Source organism: Labrus bergylta, chromosome 11, assembly GCF_963930695.1.
Source record: "Labrus bergylta chromosome 11, fLabBer1.1, whole genome shotgun sequence".
In the NCBI taxonomy this organism is placed as follows: Eukaryota; Metazoa; Chordata; class Actinopteri; order Labriformes; family Labridae; genus Labrus; species Labrus bergylta.
The window spans coordinates 12,583,742-12,597,872 of record NC_089205.1 but is presented as its reverse complement, the minus strand read 5'-3'; the positions used below and the strand labels follow the sequence as shown (position 1 = coordinate 12,597,872).

Sequence of the window (14,131 nt, the reverse complement as noted above, 5' to 3'; positions counted from 1 at the left end):
CGTCATTAAATCACAGGAGTAATGGGATGGAAAGATCATTAGAAAGTTACCAGGGGTACCCAGCTTGAATATCATTCTCCAGTCTCCCGACCTTTACCCGGGTGTTTTTCCATAATTACACGGCTGCAGAGCTCGGAGGTGTGAGAGGCATTTAGATCGCCAACAAATGTGATTATATCTGTCATCTATGTGATTTCAGATTATAAGTGCTCGAGGCTTCAAACCAACTAACGGTGCTTATCAGTGTATCATCTATATTTCTGTGACTGTTTTTCAGCTGTGAACTCTTGCTCAGTCTTAAACGGTGGATGTGAGCATAAGTGTGTGGACTTTGGGAACAATCACTACAAATGTGAATGTCGGAAGAACTACCAGCTAAAGAGAGATGGCAGACACTGTGGATGTAAGTAGGGTTTTACTACAGATGTTCTCACAATGAAAGCATGTGCCAAACATTTCTGCAAAGGGTTCATTAGAGTAGATAATCTCTTGATGTAAGTGAGGTGCTTCTGTTGCACGTTTGACAGAATTCCTGCAGAAATAAAGAGTTATGTCTGTTTGTGCAGGGAAGGAAAGATGTCCAACAGGGAAGAAATTAACTTGAGAAGCAAATTTGCAGACATTTGCTGCTGAGTGAAGAGCAGGGATTTAGATATATCTTGAGGCTGTGCATGCATAAATCAACCTTATGAGTTAATATACAGCTTTACAATTACATATGTGCACATTAACCAACCAGACAAGGTCTGAAAATCACTTCATTTTTGTGTATGTGTATTTTCATTTGTGTTTATCTCTCTCTGTGTTTGTGTGTGCGTCAGTAAGGGACCCCTGTGAGGAGAGGAATGGAGGCTGCGCCCAGCTGTGTCTCTCAGAAGACACGACGGTTCACTGCAGCTGCAGACCTGGTTTTACACTTGCAGGGGATGGCAAGAATTGTGATGGTGAGTCATCAAACATGTCGCATGCTGCATTATACACACAATAAATTTGAGTGGAGCCATATCTGTTAAAGAGCTTAAAAGTCTGACATTCATGATTTTTCGACAAGATGTGGCCATACTTAACCTTCAATTGGAAGCATAACTGCAGCACAACAGGCCGATGTTCATTAAGAAGCTGATGATATTCACCCCATCGATCTCAGTTACATCTCTCCTGTTCAAACCGAACGAGAGGAGAAGCCAGACAAAGTCTTCCTGCAGGAGGAAGTATCAGCTCCACTGTTTTTGAAATCTTTTATACATCCAGATTTTCACAACATGTGGGGACTTAGTTTTGTAACAGTGTGGTTGCCTTTCTGTCTGGTTCATCTGTGTCAGAAACCCAGCTCCAAACAAAGGCATTGTTAAGGTTACCTTTATGTCTGATCCCTCAAGAGCCTGAACCACATACCTTGTAACAGGCTTAAGGATGGACCGTTTTTTGTAGTTTTTCTTTGGGGAGCAATTTCTGCCTTTATTGGATATAACAGCTGAAGAGAGTCAGAAAATGTGAGGAGGAGAGAGTCCGGGATGTCATATTGGAAAGGGCAGAGGTCAGATTGGAACCTACGGGTGCTGCAACGTGGACTATAGCCTCTGTAAGACACGCAACATAACCTCTAGGCTATCCAACAGACGCATTGTCTGTATGAACCACAGTAACCCAGGCATGATTTGACTTGAAAAAAGTAATAAGTAACTTAATGCTAAGACGACGTGGAAAATGTATGTCAACTCCACTTAGGATCTCGGCTATGTCTCAATATGACCTAGTGATATATTTGTGTGTTTTTGAAAAATGAAATAATCTATTATTTGTCCTGTATGCCATCATGACTTTTTTGTTTTTTGTATGTCCAGACATTGATGAATGCAGTTCAGGCCGGGCCAAGTGTTCCCACAGGTGTGTCAACATGCTGGGCTCCTTCAGCTGTGTGTGTCACCCAGGCTTCGAACTGGGTGCTGATGGCAAACAGTGCTACCGTAAGTAATCCTGAATAAGTCAAACTATCACAGATTCCACAAAATGTTGAACACATGTCTTTGGGGAAATGACAAATCCAGAAGGATTATAGGCTGTGGTGAGGAATTATCATTGTCTGTCAGTGTTGGCTGCCCAATGCAGCTTCATGTCAACCTGCTTTAAAAAAAAAAAAAAAAGTCTAACATGAAACTCATCAAAAATCTTTTACATGGAAAATGTTGAAAAAAGTCTTGTTCGACAATGTGTTGTTAATCGCCTCTTCTTACACTGACCTGTGGCAGAGATTAAAGACGTGAAAAAAAAAAAGAAAAACATTTCAATATATAAAAAAACTAGTCTTTTCTCTATCCTGTTTGCATGCTTACAATGGAGAAATTCTAACTTTCTTCTAAACAAAGGGACTTTTAAGAAGCATATGGTATGAAACATCATAAAATAAATAGAAAAATATGCATTTCAAGGTCACGGCAGTCACTTAAGCTTTGTTTGTTAATACACTTGGTCTAAGCTGTCTAATTCCACTGCAATGTCAACTAAACCTGTGGTTATATTTGGATAGTTTCCCCATCCTCATCCTGGTAATTGTAAGACTGAAACAAACCCAAATAGTCCTGATGAAATCCCCATAACATTGTCCTTATGTTTCAGCTTTAGTTATGCACTTTCATTGTGGTTTGGGCCGTCTCTCCTCCAGGCATCGAGATGGAGATTGTCAACAGCTGTGAGAAGAACAATGGAGGTTGCTCTCATCACTGTGACCATACCACCAACGGCCCGCTCTGCTCCTGCAACCACGGCTACCAGCTGGATCAGGACAGGAAGACCTGTGTAGGTAAGACTCTGTGACATGTTCTACATCTTTGTTTCTTTATCCTTTTTTTCCCACATTTAACCAACTCTGTTTCACTGCATATCCTCCTCAGATAGTGATGAGTGCATCAGCGGGGAAGCCTGCTGCAGTCACTTCTGTAAAAACTACCCGGGTGGCTATGAGTGCAGCTGCAGAGCTGGTCACAGACTGAACCCAGACGGCTGTGGCTGCAATGGTAAAAGTTCTGGTTTGTTTCTTCATCAGGCGCTTTAAAGTGTTCTATGTTGTGGTATGCTTGTGCGTGCAAATTCCCCAATGTTCATTTACAAACTGACTGATCAAAGATTAAACTCTGCAAGGCCATTTCCAAGCAGAGAACAAAAAACAACAACAACAACAACAACAACAGCAACAAAATAGTTATCCAGAAATCTTTTTTCAAGATCACCTTTCAACTTTAAACAAAACTGTTAAATGAAACAAAAGTAAAGCCTTTAATTGTCTGATTTTGAAAAACTAATAGATCAATAGGAGCATCACATGCACAACCAGGTGGCAAGTAACGTATGGGAAAATGAAGCCATTGAAAATGTTATACACATTGCAAGTGCAAGTCCTCCTGCGTCCACTTGAGGCTGGCTCCAAAGGTCCTTGAAGCTCCATTAACACCATATTGAAATGTCCATTTTGACATCATTATTTAGCATGTTTACAACCTGGTGCAAATAATTGATCTAATCTGAAGATCTAATTTCTTTATTTTTTACACAACATACCGTTTGGGAATTTTTTACAACTAATTTGTGTTGATTTGAGAGTTAAGCAAATATTTGAATAATTAGGGGCGTGGTCGCTTTGACCAACAGGTGAGTGTGTTGTAGCTGTCGACAGAAGGTGCAAGGCCCACCTCAAGTCCATCTCTTCTCCTGTTACTAGATTGAACAAAAGTTAGGTGGAGATAACATTTCCAACATTGGTGACCACCATTGTTTGTATTCAGATCTCCTCTTCATAAACCAGTAAGAGACATCACAGAGACCACGTCCATGTTTCATACAGTCTGCCATTTAGCTTTTCCCATTATTACCATTTCTCTAGCTTAGCTGTGTGTTTTTTTTTTCTTCTGTTAGACATCGATGAGTGCCTCGTAGAGACCTCAGGCTGTGAACACTACTGCGTCAACACCCTGGGAACATATGAGTGCTTTTGTCGAATGGGCTTCCGCTTGGATCAGGACCAGCACTCCTGCATCTGTAAGTGACATATGTATTATAGTTATCCTGAAATCCAGAGTAAAACATGTGTTTTCACCATTTAAATCATCAGACTCTTGACATGTTTTACTGGTTGTGTGAAGCTTTGTATGGCAGAGAACTGGAAGAAGAAGAGGAAGAAGAAGAGGAGGAGGAGGAGGAGGAAGAAGGGGATGAGCAGCTGGGGGTCCACAGATTACCAGACCTGCTGTTCCGCAAAGCCCCTCAGCTCCTGCAGTACACAGCAGCCTTGCGCTACCGGGATGATACAGATGATAATAACGATGAAGGGGGTGACAGCGATAAAGAATTAGAGATCCAGAGGGAGCGTCGAGGAGAGCTGAGACTAGACAGCAGCATAGGTATCGTAAAAATGGGAGTGATGACAATAAGCTCTATTCCTGGTTAGAAATCAAGAGGATATTGCTTTATCGTTGTCCTATAAAGTCTTCAGAGCAGAAAGTTATGAAAATGTGTCTTTTTTAAATGTGTTTCATTCTTCTCAGTGTGTCTAGGTGGCTCATTCGGGCATGACTGCAGTGTGAGCTGTGAGGACTGTATGAATGGAGAGTGTAGTGAAGACAGAGACCGATGTGAATGTTTTCCTGGATGGACTGGCACCATCTGCAATGAGAGTGAGTATAGCGCACAGGATTTCCTACAGTTACATCTGTTCTTTGTGTGATGCATCGCTCCTTTAGAACATACAGTCTGACAGTGCTACACAGGGATTAACTCTAATTAGCCCCAACTTCAAAAACTCTCTGCAAATGATGAGTTGTATTTAAACTGACAATATAATTTCCCCCAGGATGTCCTGCAACTATTTACAGAAACAATTAGACATTTTTGGAAATTCTTGTTTATTGGTTCCATGACAAGATCACCATTCTCATACTAGTTTTTTTATTAAATGTGAACGTGCAAACAGCCGCTGGTTAGCTCAGCTATAAGCATAACGACTATTAGAAGAGAACACTCAGGCTAGCTCTGCCCTCAAAGCTAGATAAGATGTTTTATCTTTATTGTTTTATCTGTACAGGAAAAAAAAGTAAAAGCCACAATTTGTGATTTAACAAGAACACTTTTACGACTTTTACTGGTTTCAACAGAGTTACGAAGACTTAACCTATGGGTTTTACACATGATTTTTATATGGGTTAAACTAGCAATACATCATTTGTAAGTTAGCTTAATGAGTTTTAGAGGCACTGTTTGCCCCTTTGTAATACAGCTAATCTTAGCTAAACTAAGATGAGCTAAACTAAGCTAAAATTTGCTAAGCTAATATAAGTGTAACTAAGCAAAGTAAGCTAAGCTAACTGTCTATTGGCTGTTGCTTGAGGTTTACTGTGTGAGTACTAGGCATGTATGAAAGATAAAATCCATCTTGTCATGTTGCCTTTAGTAAGAACAGACATTTCATAATTTCATTTTGTAGATGTTTGGGGACCTGTGTACTTTGTGAATAGGAATCTTAAAAATAAATGACTCTCTGGCAAGACCATTTCATGGACTGAAGATCATAAAAATGATAACCACATACACACGCACGCACTCACGCACGCACCCACACACACACACACACACACACACACACACACACACACACTGACCACACACACAACCAGGTATTCCCTTTAGGCACATCCACTTCCAGGTCTATTTGGACTACCTTCAGCAGTATGGTCTAGTTTAAGAGAGAGATGAGATAGCTCCCTGTGCACATCGATCCAGGGCCATGTATCAAAACCTGTCGCCTGCTCTGCGTGGGAGGCTGGCTTGTTTATGGGCTCCAGAACACAGGAGCACCAGGGGAATCAATCTGTCTGCTGCTGGAGCCAGGCCAGGGCCCACAGCAAGAGCACAGCCTGAGGCCAAGGATGTCCACTACTGGGTTAGGGAGCATTGTTCCCATCCAGCGCCATGATTAATGGCTGTCTTTGGTCTGAAACTGAGTCGGGCTGGTAATCATAAGAGGAGAGACACGTGGGACATGTCCATGAGGAGCAATCTGTCACAGTTAGAAACACGCTCCTGCGGTTGCAGCATTCAGTTACACAAGCTGGAGGTAAGAGCTCTGGACTTAGGTGGCATTTCCAGGTGAAGACGATGAGCCAAATTGATGTGAGGTCAAATATTTCTCAATGCAACTAAATCTTGACTTAGTAGTAAGGTGTCACTCCACAATCTTATTTTATGAAGATAAATTCTTTAACTTTTTATTCTCATCTCGTTTTGATGGACACTAGTTATCATGGTAGCAAAATATGGTTTGGACTTGGTATTTTCTTAGTTAATGTACCTACATGTTACTTGTGCTTTAGCCATACACATAACTCTGTCTACTTTGAACTTGTAAGCAAAACTTTGTGCATGTCTAAATTTATTGGCAAAAAACAAAATCAAATTCCCCAGAATCATGTCACAGAGGTAACTTGTCAACTTATTATTGTACAGTGGTCGAGGCAAAATCATTTTGTGCTGCTAAAACAGATTTCTGTGGTTTGCAAAATGCCAGTGCCAACCAAAGCAGAATCAATTTCTCATAACACTGAACCCTGCAATGTTTATGTATCTGTTTATGTTTATGTATGTCTAAATACACACATCACATTCTATATACAAGTGGTTGCACCTGAGGTTTATTACAAAAACAATTTGTCCTCCATAGCCTGCTATGATTTTCCCATACAAGACATGAAACTGCTGGGAAGAAAGCATGTGATGTTATTGAGCAGACATTCCCTTGATGCACTGTAACACTTTAGCACATCTCAAACAGCCAGCTGGTTCGTGATGTTTTTGCTAACAAGGCCAGATAGATTAACGGTGTCAGGAGTGTGCAGACTGTGGGGAGAGGACAGGATGGAACGTGTTGGCTTCTAAACTGTTGAGAACAACCCTTCATCTGGCTGCCTTTACTACTTAATCATGAGTTATTTTTTTACATTGACTGAGTGTGAAATACCGCACATTTTAATTCATTAGCAACTATTAATCTGTCAGTGCTCTTTTTTTCTGTCCTTCTCTTCCTTCTCCAGCATGTTCTCAGGGGACCTATGGGCAGGCCTGTAACAGCCTGTGCCGTTGTCAGAATGGGGGCTTGTGTGACCCCGTGACTGGGAAGTGTTTGTGCCCCCCTGGGGTGCAGGGCCTGCTCTGCGAGGATGGTTTGTACAAACATTCCTGAAGTCATACACACACGCAAAATACACCGGTGTGCATTAAGCAATGTCTGTAAATTCAACAGAGGATAATGGAGGGTAAGATCATTAAGAATAATTTGTCGATGTTTGAAATACTAAAGCAGAAGCATTTTACAGTAAGGTGTTCAACTGTAGAGAAATTATTTAATTGTTTACTTCTGTGTGTAGTATCCTGCAGCACAGTAACATTACATGGTACAAGTGTCTGTCCTACAATTTAAAGTCTAAATGCCTCCTCCGAATAAAAATCTGCTGAAAGATTGTAGACCAGCCCCTCCAGAGACTCTATGAATCAGCCTACAGTAAAAACAGGTTTAGGCTGACTAACAACATTGACTCTGACCTCTGCCATGCTGCGAACAGCGAATATAACCTCTTACCATCAAACCTTGAGTGCTCCTCTTATTGAAAATTGTCAGACTGAAGCACTCTTTTGTACACCAGACCATCCTAAAATTAAATATGGAGCTTGATCCCAGATCAAAAGCATTGAATCCCATGTTTGGTGTTCAAATGTTTTGTAAAATGACTGTAATTTTTATATATTGTCTTTAATGCAAGATAAGTTTCGAATTTGGTCAGGCAATAAAGTCCAATGAATCAATAAATCAATCATTCAATCAAACAGAAGAATAGACACATTTGACAGTTAGTTTTCCCTTTGTTTTATTTTATCCTGGACATTATCCTATTGACCTATTAAAATGAGATAGCAAACCCTTAGGAATCCCTGATCTACATTCAGAGTGTGAGCAATGCATCTTGACACTGCCAGACATGCCATTCTACAGTTAGAAATGAGAGTAGTGTCCAGTTTTTTTTTATTTAATAGTAATCTTGTGGAGATGTTAGCTCGTGTCTTTTTAAAAAGATACTTAACTTAACAATAACTGGCATCCAATCTTAAAGGTGTCACTCTCATGTTTCACAGGTTGTCCCAGGGGTTATTTCGGCAGGTTCTGCAGAAGCAAGTGTAACTGTCCCAACAATGGACATTGTCATCGTCTGTATGGAGGCTGCCTCTGCTCTCCAGGACTATACGGCCGCTTCTGCCACCTGCGTGAGTACCAACCTGACCTCAGTCTAACACCAAGAGAACAATGGTGATGATGATGTTAAGGCCTATTTTAAGTTTAAAGGTTAATGCCGTTTGTAGTAAATACATGATTAATGCAACTCATACAGTATAATATACATCCTACATTAAATGTGTCTGTATTTTTCCTTACTCCCATTGATATTTAGTTGTTAATTTTAAGGAATTTAGTATCATCATGAATACAAAAGGAATGGATAACACCGTCTAAGGTGCATAAACAGTCACTGTACACTTTTTTTAAACAACAAACTGCCACCTCCAGTTTAAGTTATACCAGGTAAACTCATGAAAAATATCAAAGGTCTCAGCTTCCTCCCACTACTATGTTCACTCTTCATCACTGGCTGTACTCATCCTTTTTGATGGGGGCACCAGGTGAGACGGCAGCTCCCTGGGGAGCCAATGACCCTCCAGTTTTCCCTCGATAAGGTGGACTGCCAGAGCAAACTCCTCATTGTCCAGCATGCCGTCCCCGTCCACATCTGACAGCCTCCAGATGTGAGCCAGCACGGAGTTGGGCAGCAGCGTGCCCGTCATCCACTCTTTGACTTTGGTGCCGCTCAGTTTGCCCTCATTTGGACTGAGGTTGTAGAAAATCTCGTCATACTTTGGCTTGAATTTCTCTACGGCCCACTCGTCAAAGTCTGCCTCACTGCTCTCGTCATCTCTGAGTTCCTTAAAAGGGTCTCTCCTGAAATGGTCACGCCTAAAGGTTCCCAAAAATTCCCCATCCAACACACCGTGGAGAGATTTCTTTCTCAGTTCCTGTTGCTGCAGTAAAGGCACCAGTTTTGCTATGTCAGTGGACAGAAGTTTATCCAAGGAGGCCATGAGACTTGGTTTGAGTGTCTTGAACTTTGAGAAATCTTGACCCAAAAGCTTCTCCTGAAACGAAAGCAACAGTTTAAGTTCAATAAACTTGAATGTGTATGGGTTTTTTTTTTAGACAGGAATAAAAAAGTTATTTGACCTGCATCTTTGTGCAGTCAGGGAAGTCTCCAGCTGGGACTCGCTGCTGTTGCTGGATCTTAGTGTAGATCACAGGAAGCTGGTAAATCAAGTTGTGCTTCTTGCTTTCTTTGCAAAATATAGTTGGCATCTCTTGCTTCAGGTAGCTGATGATGTGGGCATGAGCCTGGAGGAAACAAAGCATATAAGACCATAAATAACCAAAACTTCATCTTAGTTTGAAACTATCTACCCAAAGTATTGGTTAGAATTAGACATATGAGAGCTCGTACCCTGAGTAAGCGTGCCCTCTTCACCAGGTCGTTTAGTCTGCGTACTGCAGCGTTGCGCGGCAGGTTCCTGATGTCGGTCAGCAGATCCTCCTCCTCCAGCTCGATCAGCTGATAGTGGTCACACGTCTGCCTCGGCTCCGACCAGAAAGAGCCGATGTAAACCCTCAAGATCTCTGGGGTTCGAAACACTTTCCCCAGCGACCACATGAGGGCGCCGTACACTCTCATCAGCTGCTGTGAGTCCACCCTGTCAGCCTTGTTGAGAACCACACGTAACTTGTCCTCATAGCCCAGCAGAGCCCCAAAGGCACGAGTGAGCTCATCAGAGAACTCCAGTTTATGTGCGTCGAACAGCAGGATGATCCGGTCCACACGCTCTGCGAACCAGCGCAGCACTGCTGGGAAGTCGTAGCCTGGGGGATAAGGAAGGAAAACAGAGGGTATTCATTAACACTTTATGTAATGGGGCAAGCCTATCTGCCTGACAAGTGAGGGAACAGATATATCCCAGAGGTCCTCATTGGTTTCTGAGCCATTTGAGTTACACCCAGAAATTCATGTGTCCCTAAAACAAAAGGAGAGACTGCTGAGTTACTGACCGTCTATCTCCTCCCAACTCACTCACTGTGATATTACTTTCAGCTGCTGCACTTCTGTCTTCAAAAGTTTGAAACATGTTGAGCCAAAGTATTCTTATTTGATTACATTTCCTCTCCTTTATGCAGGGATTTAAATCCTACTGACAGCAGCAATGCATTCCATATTTAACTCTTCAAAACTGATAAATAAAAACTGATGAAACTGAAAGTGACAAAGCCTTATGTCATGATAAAGGAGAGTAGTAAGGTATTCATTCTCACCTCGACTCAGCTTTCTTTTAGCAGCTGTTAAGATGCCCGGTGTGTCGATAATGCTGATACTCTCGAGGATCTTATTAGGCATCTGAGCACACTGAAACCTGCAAGAAAAACAAAAATAGAAGTATGAAAATGGTCAATGAGATATCTCTCTAAATCCTTCTCACAAAATAGATATTGGCGCAGCTTTGATTTGCAAAAACAGATATACTGTATATGTTTCACCTGTTGAGAAAAGCATTTCCAAAAGGGTCGAGGTTGCGAAAGGGCTTTTTTGGATCCACTGTGAGGGCATTGCCAGGGATGATTCCTTCCGTCTTTCCATACATGAGGGCAGTGAAGCAGTCGGTGGTTGGCTCTGGTCCGACTCTGCTACCAGGGAAATCTTGTTCGACCAGATACCTAAAGCCGAATGAGCTCCAACCGTTACCATCATTATGACCCTCTCAGCGGAATACATGCAGCATGGAAACTCTGATTCCTACCTGATGAAAGTTGTCTTTCCCGTTGAGTACTGGCCCATCACCAACACCATTGGTTTGTTGTCGAAGTCTGCGTCCTCATAGCTGGGAGAATGAAAGTGATGGAAGGAGTAGTACTTCTCTATAGGCAGCAGCCTCTTATAATAAAGATTCTTCAGCTCCTCTGTCACCATATTAACATCCCCCAGTGTTTTAGGGTTACTCCTGAACCTTCGCATGGACATTGCGGCAAATGTTCTGCTCTTAATTTCTCAGTGATGAAGCTGCTCACTCTTCCAAGACCAAACCAAGTGATGGGAGAATGTGCACGAAAAATATTATCAGCTTCTCACACAGCTGTCTGCTCCATCCTGCAGCGGGGACATTGAGAGGGTGGAGAGGGTGTAACCAGAGCCTGCAGCTGCACCTAACATAAAGCCAATGTGGAGAGGGACAGGGTGGAGTGGAGTTCAGGATTTGTTGCTGAGCAGGGACAATCTTGGCCAAAATCATACAGATTGATTGTTCTGAACGCTTAGTGGGACTGTAGCTGTGCTCCAGGTTCAAAAACCTTCCAAGCATATGTCATCTTTTTATGACATGTCATCTCTTGCTCAAATAGCAAGCCTGCTCTCAGATAGATAAGATGTATTTCATAAAGCCAAAAGACCGAATGATGCATGTTACTTTGTGTGTAGTTGTATAGTTATACGATGCAGGAGGAACACATGGTCACATGACTTCAACTTGCAGAAGTCTGACGTTGTGATAACATGGTGTCAGGGTGTGTTTGTTTGGCTTTAATTTATATGTAACATGATAATAGAGAAGATTTAATGTTCACATTTTTCCCAAATGAAGTCAGCCGTCTTTATTTTCAGGAGCAGCAAGTGCGAAGCTAATATATTTTCTTTTTCCCTGACTTTAAAAATAAACTTATTGGAAGTTGCAGTTAGTGCAGTAACTCTGTGCTAGTAATACAAAGATACGCATACTTTATATGTGCATACTTTTTGCACCAAACCATACAAACAATAAAACTTGTTGAAACTATTCATCATACACATATACACTACGTCAATGTAATGCATGTTTTTTTTTTGTCTGTTTTTGAACTGATCTCGTCCGCCACTCAGCGTGTCCCAGGTGGACGCACGGTGCCGGCTGTTCCAAGGAATGTGACTGCGTTCAAGAACATTCCACTGGCTGTGACCCCAAAACAGGGAGCTGTTTCTGTAAGGCTGCATACCGCGGGCCACAGTGTGAGAAAGGTACAAGTGCTCTCTGAAATGACAACTCGTTTATTCAATAGATGCATGTGATACCCAATGAATAAACTATGTCAAAGATGTCAAGTCAGCAGTCTTACGTGGTCCTTTTTAGTCACACGTAGATTTTAGTGGATCTTGTTTTTGTTCTGTTGCAGCTGTAGGGCTATAATCACAGTAATGTCAGCTAGTCGCTCAGAGGGTAAGAACTTGGGAGCCGTGCTGTTTTCCTGCAATGCGGTTCTGAGTTAGAGATATCTTAAATGTATAATCTGGACACGTTGTTGTTCTTGGCCAGCCTACAGTGATCAGTCTAAAGTCAATAGCCTGTGTCTTTAGGGGGAACCATCATACTTGGATTCTTGAATCTTTGGAAAATGTTTTGCTATTGCCGGTTAATCTTCCCACTTTGCTACGTATCTGTATATTCCCAATGCAGAATGTGAGCCTGGCTTGTTTGGCGCAGGCTGTGAGCAGCCATGTGACTGTCCAGGTGGAGGGTCATGTGACCCCAGGACTGGAGAGTGCGGCCAGAGATGTCCTGCAGGCCTTCACGGAGACAAATGTCAGCACGGTGAGACAAAGAAAAGCTGCTTTTATGCATTGAAATGGCAACAAAATAAACATGTTTGACAAGCACATGTTTCTCACATACAGGGTTTATAACTGTTAACACAATCCATTGTTTTCTTGTTTTTTTGTTTCAAACATGTCTCAAAAATCAAAGCAACTTTCTTTACTTTTTAAATATTTTAAACAGGGAAGTCTTGTTTTTTAAATGACTTCCTATCAAAACTTCACTCCACCACCCTCAAGTGGCCACATCTTTAACAGAAAGAAATAAGAGCCTACGTTTGAATATCTGAAGTGTGTAGACTTGCAAACATGTTTCCACATGTGCAATTATTGTTTGCGTACCTTATGCGTGAATGCATTAGTATGTGCGCTTTCTGATGAACTATGTCAACACACACTGTTCTTTCGGAATTTCAGCTCTAATTCAACCTTTTCAATTCACCTATAAATCTTTAGTCTCTTCTATTGCTTTTCATTCTCTGCTACACGTGATTGATTGAGTGGCTTTAGAAGCTGAAATGAAAAAAAAAAAGGAATGCTTTTGAATTCACCTGGTCAGTCAGTGTAGGTGTTCTTTTTATTCCAGAAAGGTACAGCCAAAAGTATGTGCGTTTGTACACAGCAGGGTGCCCTCTGGCTGTTTACTCTGCAGGTTGATAGAAAGTTCAATCCTCTGTGCTGAGATCTGAAGTGATATTTAATATTGTTCAGGAGTCTCTGGTAAAACATGACGTGTGTGTCTCTGTGGAGAGGAGACAGATAACAGACTTACAGTATTTCAGCGTTAAGTCACAGTGGCTGGCTGAGGATGAAAATAAAAATCCACATTTGTCTGGGTTGTACTTAGATTTAGTTTCAGAGCGTCTCATGAGAGGGATGATTTACTTCTGTTACTACTACAGAGGCTATTGGCACAGGCTGAATAAATAAACAGAAAATGACTGAGTAATTCTAAAATTTCACTCCTGCAGTTCTCTTTTTTTCTTCCCATTTTTGCACTCTGGCACATTCCTTTCCTGTGGTTTCGAGGCCTAAATGTCACTTGTGACTCTTTTATTTCTCTCTGTTTTTCTTATTTTTATAACTTCATATGTTGTGTATTTCTAGCCTGTTCATCATTGAGATATGGTGAAAACTGTCGTCTGCCCTGTGACTGTGAAGACGCTCCTTGTGATCCTGTAACTGGACAGTGCATCTGTCCTGCTGGGAAAACTGGAATATCATGTCAGGAAGGTACATTTGTTTTCTCTTTTCTGTATTTCTTTCTTTGTACTTATTCTGCCTTAATTGTAATGTGTTGGCTTACAGGAAATGTGATTTAGTCTGAGGACCTTTTTGAACTCACTGACATTGTGAGCCCCAAGTCTGAACCACCACCAGGATGTTTG

General features: G+C 41.6%; 2 protein-coding genes across 9 annotated transcripts in view; one reads left to right on the top strand and one right to left on the bottom strand.

Moving 5' to 3' along the window:
* megf6 (multiple EGF like domains 6) overlaps nucleotides 1-14,131 on the top strand; it is a 75,354-nt gene that overhangs the window by 43,530 nt on the left and 17,693 nt on the right. For all 8 annotated transcript variants that reach the window (XM_065960049.1, XM_065960054.1, XM_065960055.1 and 5 more), the window contains exons 7-19: nucleotides 278-403; nucleotides 822-944; nucleotides 1,845-1,967; nucleotides 2,663-2,800; nucleotides 2,892-3,014; nucleotides 3,910-4,032; nucleotides 4,137-4,394; nucleotides 4,539-4,667; nucleotides 7,077-7,205; nucleotides 8,173-8,301; nucleotides 12,036-12,170; nucleotides 12,607-12,741; nucleotides 13,851-13,976. In XM_065960049.1, coding sequence (XP_065816121.1) covers nucleotides 278-403; nucleotides 822-944; nucleotides 1,845-1,967; nucleotides 2,663-2,800; nucleotides 2,892-3,014; nucleotides 3,910-4,032; nucleotides 4,137-4,394; nucleotides 4,539-4,667; nucleotides 7,077-7,205; nucleotides 8,173-8,301; nucleotides 12,036-12,170; nucleotides 12,607-12,741; nucleotides 13,851-13,976 — 1,797 coding nt within the window. The remainder of the gene's footprint in view (nucleotides 1-277; nucleotides 404-821; nucleotides 945-1,844; nucleotides 1,968-2,662; nucleotides 2,801-2,891; nucleotides 3,015-3,909; nucleotides 4,033-4,136; nucleotides 4,395-4,538; nucleotides 4,668-7,076; nucleotides 7,206-8,172; nucleotides 8,302-12,035; nucleotides 12,171-12,606; nucleotides 12,742-13,850; nucleotides 13,977-14,131) is intronic.
* On the bottom strand, nucleotides 6,401-11,304 carry LOC109991069 (EH domain-containing protein 2-like). The gene is made up of 6 exons (XM_020643372.3): nucleotides 10,924-11,304; nucleotides 10,664-10,840; nucleotides 10,442-10,539; nucleotides 9,582-9,994; nucleotides 9,311-9,475; nucleotides 6,401-9,225 (listed from the first exon to the last, which is right to left on the bottom strand). Exons 1-6 carry the CDS (start codon nucleotides 11,142-11,144, stop codon nucleotides 8,668-8,670), a joined length of 1,632 nt encoding a protein of 543 aa, XP_020499028.1. The 5' UTR covers nucleotides 11,145-11,304; the 3' UTR covers nucleotides 6,401-8,667.

What these genes read in the sequence shown, in the direction of transcription:
- LOC109991069 (XM_020643372.3), bottom strand. Translation starts at nt 11,144, where the DNA reads ATGTCCATGCGAAGGTTCAGGAGTAACCCTAAAACACTGGGGGATGTT. An exon ending in GGAAAGACAACTTTCATCAG is followed by an intron (nt 10,841 to 10,923) that starts GTAGGAATCAGA and finishes ATTCGGCTTTAG; the next exon opens with GTATCTGGTCGAACAAGATT. An exon ending in CTGACTGCACAAAGATGCAG is followed by an intron (nt 9,226 to 9,310) that starts GTCAAATAACTT and finishes CTTTCGTTTCAG; the next exon opens with GAGAAGCTTTTGGGTCAAGA.